A 9,966-nucleotide genomic window follows, 5' to 3' on the forward strand; every position below is an offset into this window, starting at 1 on the left:
ATCTCGCTGAAAGAAAAAAGTAACAAAACACCATGAAGTATATACTATGCTGAAAAACCAAAGTTTTTCCATTTTTTCCAATTCTATTTACTACATGTAAAAACTAAAATTTTAAATTCAATTGTGTTAAAGCCAACAAGTGTAAACGTAAAAAAACAATAGAAAAGTTAAAACTAACATATCTTTGCATATACTAATAAATACATTAAAAACTATATTGAGAATGAAAGAAAAGATGTTCACAGGCTACATTAAAACCAATGCGTGCAAAATCCATGCCATGTAACATCTATTAAGAAAAACAAAAACACAGCACTTCAAATAAACAAAAAACTGTTACTATTTAGTAAAACTGTATCTAGACTGCACAAAAAAAAGCAATATATATATATATATATATACATACAGGGGTTGGACAATGAAACACCTGTCATTTTAGTGTGGGAGGTTTCATGGCTAAATTGGACCAGCCTGGTAGCCAGTCTTCATTGATTGTACATTGCACCAGTAAGAGCAGAGTGTGAAGGTTCAATTAGCAGGGTAAGAGCACAGTTTTGCTCAAAATATTGAAATGCACACAACATTATGGATGACATACCAGAGTTCAAAAGAGGACAAATTATTGGTGCACGTCTTGCTGGTGCATCTGTGACCAAGACAGCAAGTCTTTGTGATGTATCAAGAGCCACGGTATCCAGGGTAATGTCAGCATACCACCAAGAAGGACGAACCACATCCAACAGGATTAACTGTGGACGCAAGAGGAAGCTGTCTGAAAGGGATGTTTGGTGCTAACCCAGATTGTATCCAAAAAACATAAAACCACGGCTGCCCAAATCACGGCAGAATTAAAAGTGCACCTCAACTCTCCTGTTTCCACCAGAACTGTCCGTCGGGAGCTCCACAGGGTCAATATACACGGCCGGGCTGCTTTAAACAAACCTTTGGTCACTCATGCCAATGCCAAACGTTGGTTTCAATGGTGCAAGGAGTGCAAATCTTGGGCTGTGGACAATGTGAAACATGTATTGTTCTCTGATGAGTCCACCTTTACTGTTTTCCCCACATCCAGGAGAGTTACGGTGTGGAGAAGCCCCAAAGAAGCGTACCACCCAGACTGTTGCATGCCCAGAGTGAAGCATGGGGGTGGATCAGTGATGGTTTGGGCTGCCATATCATGGCATTCCCTTGGCCCAATACTTGTGCTAGATGGGCTGCCAAGGACTACCGAAGCATTCTTGAGGACCATGTGCATCCAATGGTTCAAACATTGTATCCTGAAGGCGGTGCCTTGTATCAGGATAACAATGCACCAATACACACAGCAAGACTGGTGAAAGATTGGTTTGATGAACATGAAAGTGAAGTTGAACATCTCCCATGGCCTGCACAGTCACCAAATCTAAATATTATTGAGCCACTTTGGGGTGTTTTGGAGGAGCGAGTCAGGAAACGTTTTCCTCCACCAGTATCACGTAGTGACCTGGCCACTATCCTGCAAGAAGAATGGCTTAAAATCCCTCTGACCACTGTGCAGGACTTGTATATGTCATTCCCAAGACGAATTGACGCTGTATTGGCCGCAAAAGGAGGCCCTAAACCATAATAATAAATTATTGTGGTCTAAAACCAGGTGTTTCAGTTTCATTCTCCAACCCCTGTATATACACACACACACACATCACAATAAATGCTCCAAGTTAAAGTTTCACATTTTCATTGCTATCACAAACTATTCATATAACCGACGATGACTGGTTTGATTGAAAAACATTTATACAAATATTAGAGGCAGCACTGTTTGCTGCACCATGGCTGGAAGGCACCGCTCAGAATTACAGCAAGACCCCTCTGATTTCACTCCTGAATATCAGGAGCAAAACTATCTAACAAGAGGAGGGAAACCGTCCAAAAAAACTTTAGTAGGAACATCTATCCATTTTATTTGGCATCTAAAGTGTCTGTTTGAGAGGCGTCACTGTGAAGTCTGTCCCACTGATCCACTGACAGGAGGGAGTACATTTGAGTTTCTGGAGATCAGAGCTCATCATGGTTTCTGGTGAGGTCTTCGCCATAATTGGTGGCCTGACTTCCAACAAACATGTTCCAGTTGTCAAGAATCTCCTGTTTGGTCAGTCTCTGATCCTGATGAGACAGAAAAGAGAAGATAAATAATTTGGATATGTATTAAATCATATTGCAGCAGCTGAGGCGGCGTACCTTGTCCTGGTCGGACTCGTACACGAGGTGTCTGGCCTCAGCCTGGGCATGGTCATAGTCTTGTGGCATAATCCAGTGCCGGATTTCATCCTGATCCATCTTTCCATCTTTGTTCAGGTCTCGAAAGTCAGAAAACTGTTCCCTCTCAGTCCTGACCCAGTCAGGTTCAGGACCCCCGTCCTCGTGAGCAAACATGTCAGCTTCAGACAAAGAAACATTTGAGTTAGATTTTGGAGAGGAGTGTTTTTTGGTCCGTCTTTCTTAAGAAATTCCTTTAAATTACGACACAATTATAATAAAGTTATGAGTCTGAATAAACATAAAAGCACAAGCTCTTATTTTAAAATCAGTAGTAAATCCAGTTATAATTTTAAGTATGAGTTCCAGATCCAGACTAAAAAAACGACGTAAGAAAGAAACAAGATCAACCAAAAGAAAACCTAAAAACTTTTTATATCTTCTTCAAATTACTTCGGTAAAATATTTCTGGTTTAACTAACCTTTACACATTTTTGGCTGGAAGGAAGTGTGTTAAAATGTAGGAATGTGGACAGAAAGGTGTATAATTTGCAACTGTAGAAAATATAGTAATTTTAATCTCCTCATCAGCTGATTCTTCATCCCTAATAACTTTAATGCATATTATGGACACAAAAAAAAAAATCTTGATCTACAACTGCGAGACTCCACCCCTTGTCTTCAATTCCTTGTATTTTAATAGTTTGAGTAAACCACTCAGTGCTCATTTAAAAAAGAAAAAAACGTTTTAATTAATTTGATTTAGTATAACTCTCAAAACTCACCAATGTACTCGTCTTCATCCACATGTCCGTCGCCGTTCTTGTCGATGTCCTCCAGCGTTTCCTGCATTCACAATGAGTTAACAGCGTCATTAGAAGGAGACATGAGGGTCAAGTGTAGTGGGAGTTCCACTGCGAGTAGTTAAAAGAGAGACATGTTGGCCGTGCAAGTGAATAAATGTGTGAGGGTCGACTTATAGCCGAGCTGGCAGCCTGACACGACGATTACAGCGCTGCTGATGAGAAACGAATCCTCTTAATTAAAAAGATAAAAGTTATAAGAAAAAAAGGATTTCACGCAAAAAAAAATAAAAACAAATGTTATGCAAAATCGCAAGCTTACCATTTCTTATGAATACACAGCACAAATTTAAGTGGAGACGACCATTTTAATGTTTTAAATAAAAATTCAGTCTTATCTTTTTTCTAAATGTGACATATTTAAAAGAGAACAATGACATCTTCTTGGAAGGCAGGGGAAAATAGATCATCAGCCACAACAATAAAACCACCAGAATGCAAGTGAAAATTAATGATTAGTTAGATAGTCCTAATTACAAAAATCTGCTTCAGTTTTAACTGACACAACAGGGAGCTGCAGCGCCACCACCTGTTTACTTCATGGCACTTCACTTCTAATATGTAATTGTAACTATACAGAGGAAGATTCACCAACAGTGGGCTGTAATTGGCCCATTCTTTGCCTGATAATATTTTGGTCATCTTTGTCTGATTGGCTCTCCTTAATAAATTAAAGCAAACACTCGTTATATTTCTATAATTTATTGGATTTGCTCCAGATTTGCATCCTTACTAAAGAGGAATCTAGAGCGTGTTGTTCTGTAGATGTTCAGTAGGTACTCCTCTGAACATATCTGGTCTCTGAGAGCAGACAACGGGCAAAAATAATGAGATCTCAGCAGGTAGAAATGTGAAGCCGGACATTTTAACAGAGAGCTTTGTTATGTGAATGAGTGTGTGTGTGTATAGTTGGCACTCAGTGGGAAGACTGAATGTTCCTGCTTGAACCTGCACAACAAGCTCCATTAGTTCTCTGTCCTGCTACCCTACAGCGATGTTCTTCCAAAGCCGCAAAGTGCCTCCTTCTTATGTTTCTCCCTGTAACAACGTGTGCCATCAAAGACACCAAAAAGAAGAACCACACATCTATGCATCAGTTTTAGGGACTCCAATCTGAGACAATTGTGTTAACTAAAGCAAAGATCAGTTAAAACACCACAGCCTTGGTTAACATTCGGTGACATTGGAAAAATGAGAGATTAATTATTAACTTTGTCAAATGGGTGGTACAAGTTTTATGAACCGACAGCATGGTGCATTGCTGCTAACACTTGCCACGCCAATGTTCCACAAACCCAAATTTATATTTAAAGATCAAGGCCTAAATGGGACTGTCTGTTCGTTCCCATCGGGCCTGTTCCAAAAAAAAAAAGTATCTACAGTTGCAATGATTTCCAGAACTGGTAAAAATTTTATTAGGAAGTCCTCCGAAAGTGGCAAAATGATTTACCTAACAGGTTCAACTCAACTGTGTTCCTGAAGGATTTCTAATAGAACTTGTTAGGGAATTTCACTTCTTTCTGCAGGTATAACAGTGATTTCAGTTCATCTTTTTGAAGATCCTGATAGGAAAACTGATGGTGTGCTCTTACACGTTAATTATACTTAATTATCATGTGTCTACTGGGCGGGGGCTTACCAGAACCACAATATTCTTCATGTGTTCGAACTCCTCGGGGTGGAGGAAGGCCGTGAACTCTTCCTTTTCTGCTGCCAGGTCGCCATTTAGATCCGCCGCTTTGAACCTTCTCTCATCTCGAGGAAGCATCTTCTTAAAGCTGAACTGGTCTGTGGCATCCTCAAACTCCTCTGGGTTAGCTGAGAGCGCAGATTAAAATTAGGTTATTCTCTAGCATTGAAATAGCTTTTTAACATAGTGTTACTGAAAAGACTGGGAGGGGAGACAAACGGAGATGCACCTATCAGCTGGAGATGGGAGCCAGCCAATTTTCCCTTTATTGCCTTTGATCTGTGATCAGCGTTTTTTTTTTTTATTTGTACTCATGAAATTCATCCAAATGAACTCCTATTATTTTCATTCTATAAACAAATCAAGCAACATCAAGTCTGTCGATGCACCTTATTTTAAGTTCAAAAGAAAAGTGATAGGGATACATGCTTTGATGCTTAAATGTAATTTCTTCAATTTTCTGTTGATTTCAAATCTAAAATTTCAATAAAAAGGAGTCTGGAGCACATTTTTTCTATTCTATGATGTATAGTCCTCAGACAAAAAAAAAATTAACCAATCCAAATTGGCATCAGGGAGCAGAAGCCTAATCGGTGTATCTTTAGATAAATAATAGTGTGTCTACTACCAGAGGACACGTACCGAGATAATATCCGTAAGTGGCCTGCTTGTACTCATCCCAAGAGATCTTGTTGTCTTTGTTCAGATCGTAATCGACCCACACCTTTGCTACGTTCTCGTACACGTAGCGCTTCTGGACACGCTTTATCCAGGCCTTCAGTTCATCTGTTGTGATGTGCCCATCTGCATCTCCATCTATACGGTCCACAATTTTGCTGGGGTGGGGAGACGAAGATGATACAGGTTATTTTTTATTTAAATGGAGATCATTTCAACTCTGGCTGGTTAGTAATCTATGAAAACATCCAGCAGTAGCATAAGGGAAAAATTTTATTGTAAGAGTTTTACTGATGTACCTATTAGAAGGCCAGAGATTTTAATCTGACAATTTTCCCTTTAAAGACTAATCTGGGATCAGCAGGTTATCACAAAAAAAAAAAAAAAGAAAAGGAATTTAATTGGCTCAGTGTGTTTATGTGTCAGTAACCTGCAGGTCAGACCTTAAAGAAAAACAGAAATCAGTATAACATGGGAAAAACCTAACTGGTGAATCTCTATGTATCTACTAGAAAGGACACACCTTCAGTGAGAATACTCCAGTGGGTAGAGCAGGGCAGACCTAATTTTAGTCACACAAAAAAAAAACATGCACTGTGTGCTGTGGTACTGCCTTAAGACATATGTATTGCCACGTTGAGATGCTCCAACAGAGGTCCTCCCATTTTCAGCTCCACATCTCATACATATGTGGCACATAATACCAACTTGTCACCAAAGCTGAGCTGAAAACACCTTCCACAGTTGACGTCTGCACAATCTAGGAGCAAGTCACAGCTTTGAGACTGACTACACATGTACTACAACAACTGAGCAGCTCTTTAACGACCATTTCAATGTCTGCAGCAATGCAGTTAACACTGTCAGGCTGTCCTGTTGACATGTAGTAAACTGAACATGCTTGATTATTCTAAAGCACAAGTTTTTCATATCACCAATCTGTACTGCTGCACACTCCAGCATGAGAATGAGAGGTTTATAAAGACAGAAAATCAGAACTTATCACTCTGAGGGACCCATCTTACCTCAGCCTGTCCCTGCTCTCCTCGGGGGTGAGCTGGTCAAACGTCTTGGCCTCGTCCTTGCCCAGAAAGGCCTCATGGTCGTACTGGTAGCTCTTGCTGTCTTCGTGGGCTTGCCTCAGCTCTGGATCACGGAGAACCCTCTCTTTCCTAAGCGTGGGCTTCGCATTCACGACGCAGGCGCTCAGGAGCACAGCGCTCATAAAGCTAAAGCTACAACTAAAACCGGCCATCCGTCTCTGGGGCTGATGCTGACGTTAATCAGCAGCTGCACCACACAGCAAACAGGCCTAAAACACTAAAATGATCAGTTGGCAAAGCGTCAGCAGCAGTGTTGCTACTTTTACTTACTACACCTCTTCAAATGGAGCCCTTCCTCCTCCTTTCGCAGGAAACAAAGTCTGTAAAAACACCAGACACAGAAAACAGCTCCTCTAAAACACCTCTAGTTGCATAGCAGTCATGTCCTCTTTCTTGTGACAAGGATGCAACCAAGCCGGGAGTTCCTGCCGCTTTACGTACAACCAATCACGGTATCCGTTTCTCAGTGGGCTGCGCTTCGTCCAATCAAATGATCCCTACAATTCTCAGACGGGATTTTCGTAATATTAGAGTTCAGGCGCCACGTTGCAAGCTGACTATAGATGACTACAAATCCAGTGGGAAGCGTCTTAAAAAGAACAGGTTGTTCATGAACATGCGGTGTGTTTGTATGTAATGCGACATGTGTCAATTACAAGGATATTCAGGATGAAGTGCAGAACGTCAAACTTGGACTTGGATTCACCTACAGTGTTTTGCAAGAGTATTCATAGTCCCTGAACTGTTTCAGTTTTCCATACATTACAACTACAAACGTCATTCTATTTTAAAACAACACAAAATAGTGCCTAACTATTAAGTGAAATCAAAAGGAGGCAGTTTTAAAAATGTTTTACGAATAAAAATCTTTCAACTGTTCATTTGTATTCAGCCTCTTTTTGGAAGGTACACGTGTACGGTCGCTGACATTACAGTTGGAAGTTTTTTGGGGGTATGTCTCCACCAGCTTCGCACACCCAGATTCAATGAAAAATGTGTGATTTTGTTTACAAAACTGACCTCCATTTAGCATTAGACCAGCTTTCCTGTCCCTGATAAAGAAAAACATCCCCGCTGGATGATGCTGCCACCACCATGTCTAAAATTTGGAAGGATGTGATCAGGGTGACACCCAGTCTTCCTTTTTTTTTTACGACTCACAGTGTTTTGCATGCAGGTCAAAAAAGTTTAATTTTGGTCTTATCTGATCAGAAGAGAACACTGTTTTCATGTTTGCTGTGTCCCCTATGGCATTTGAAAACCTACAATTTGGACTTTATGTAGCTTTGTTCTTGTGATTATTACATGAAGGCCAAATCTGTGGCGTTGATCGATAGTTGTCCCGTCGATGGATTCTGCCACCTGAGATGTGAATCGGTGCAGGTCCTCTACAGTTACAGTGGATACCTTTAATGTTGTTCTTGCTTCTCCTGTAACTTTAGGTGCACAGCATACAATAGACACATGTATTTCTTTTACATCTGGTTTGAGTTCCCACATATTAAAATGACTGAAAAATATTTAGGTATTTAAAAAAAAACAACAACTTGATATTTAATGATGAGATAAACAGTACATTTTAATCTTGTATGGTCTTCCAATCTCATTTTATTATTACTGTTTATTTGTTTTCATGTATTTATTTCTAATGGAAACCTGTTTATTTATTTATTGTTGTGTTTTTGGCTTCTAGCCTTTCTGGTAAAATTCTTAGCATTCAGGTTTTAATGTTACTGTGTTAATGGAGCCAGCAGCATATACTCAGATATTTTTCAGTGACTGTTTCTTACTGTCTGGTAGAATGACTGTCTAGTCATTCAACTGAACTGATTCTCTGCAGAAAATGAACTCTGCTTTTTATTGGATGACATCTATAGCAATCCCACAGTGACTTAAAATGTTTAAGACTTCAAGCCTCTGTGCTAGTGAATGACCGTGGAAATTAAAGGTTTATTTTTTTGTATTTCTGATATTTTGCAGAAATTTGTTTTGCCAAAGTTACTGGTACAGTTTCTAGGTAATTTTAGTATTCCCATAAAATATATCATGACTATTAGAGAAAATTTGAAGAAAATATAAAAAATTGTCATCTTCCATTTAACATATTAACTTTTAATTTCAGAAACATATGAAACGAATATAAATGTATCTTTTATAGTTTTCATATATTTTCTTTAGTTTTTACACATTTTTCCTTTTAAATTGTATTGCTATATATTTTATGATCTCTTTTTTTCCCTATTGCCCGATTTTTTCCTGTCTAAGTACTCCCAACATGTAAAGCACTTTGAGCACCAGTTGAATTGTGTAAAGTTCTACACAAATAAACATTGATTGATTGATTGGTTAATTTGAGTTCCTAAGTGAGAAACATGAGTAGGAATCTCTTCAGAAATCACTGCTACTCTCCCTGAATCTTAGTCCAGTTTCAACTGATTAACATAAAAAATTAACTTTCAATCTTCTCCATTATTTTACTATTTATGTACTGCATTGATTTCAGTAAGAATTGCCATTATGTTTGGTTCTGTCATGATATCAAGTTTTGTTTAGACAATTAGATTTGCCTTTGAATAAGAATCTAAATGGTTTTCGTTCCATTAGTGTTGTCTTTTGCTGCTACTAGAATGAACACCATGCCCTTGTTTCGTAATCATCCCATTTGCTTTAATCTTGTCCCTCTGTATTTATCCCTTCTTACCTTGTTTCTTGCTAGATCCTTGCTACCATCTCTTTATCTGTGTAATCCTCTACACATTTATGCTGTGTCAAGTTCTCTTCCACTACCCTAGGCATTGTTAAATACAAAATCTAGAAAAATATAAAAACTTTCTTTGTGATTTTTTCATTAGTCTGCCTCCTTGTCCTGGGTTTGAATTTCTCACTCAATCTTCCTGATATGTCAGGTTCACTGGTACCTTTGCACAAAAACCCATATTGTGCTTTTATGAGGTTAATTTGAACTCTGTATGTAAGGGCTCTTTATGCTCTCTCAGTAGCTAAATCAGGAGCAATAGAGGGTTTAGTGCTATGCCCAAGGTTACTTTGATATGTGGCAAGCTAGTGATGAGACGCTGAACCATCTGACTCCAGCGATGAGTCATAGCTACACCAAAAGTAATAGGCATCTGATTTATGAAAAAAAAAGTGAGTTCTATTTTCAGTCAGCGCTGTCTGATGGATGTAGGGTAAAAAATATAAAGAAACCCGGCTTGAAGGCTGGCAGGCTAGATGGATGGACAGATGGGGGGGGGGTTTACTCTGGTGCGACACATAGACTCCTGAGAGCACTTAAATTTGGAAGCATAAAACAAGCTTGGCTTTCACATAGCAAGTCTACCCTGCGCATCTCTGTAGGTTCTATCACTGCAGAACAACATCCAACATATGGTAT

At 39.1% G+C, this 9,966-nt stretch overlaps 1 protein-coding gene across 1 annotated transcript; it reads right to left on the reverse strand.

Moving 5' to 3' along the window:
* Positions 1–1,700: 1,700 nt before the first annotated feature.
* On the reverse strand, positions 1,701–6,988 carry rcn1 (reticulocalbin 1, EF-hand calcium binding domain). Its single transcript, XM_047363465.1, has 6 exons — positions 6,495–6,988; positions 5,434–5,627; positions 4,741–4,919; positions 3,024–3,084; positions 2,221–2,420; positions 1,701–2,145 (listed from the first exon to the last, which is right to left on the reverse strand). The coding sequence occupies exons 1-6, from the start codon at positions 6,722–6,724 to the stop codon at positions 2,038–2,040; spliced, it is 972 nt and encodes a 323-aa protein (XP_047219421.1). The 5' UTR covers positions 6,725–6,988; the 3' UTR covers positions 1,701–2,037.
* Between the last annotated feature and the right edge of the window lie 2,978 nt (positions 6,989–9,966).

This window comes from Girardinichthys multiradiatus, chromosome 4 (assembly GCF_021462225.1).
Source record: "Girardinichthys multiradiatus isolate DD_20200921_A chromosome 4, DD_fGirMul_XY1, whole genome shotgun sequence".
Lineage (NCBI taxonomy): Eukaryota > Metazoa > Chordata > Actinopteri > Cyprinodontiformes > Goodeidae > Girardinichthys > Girardinichthys multiradiatus.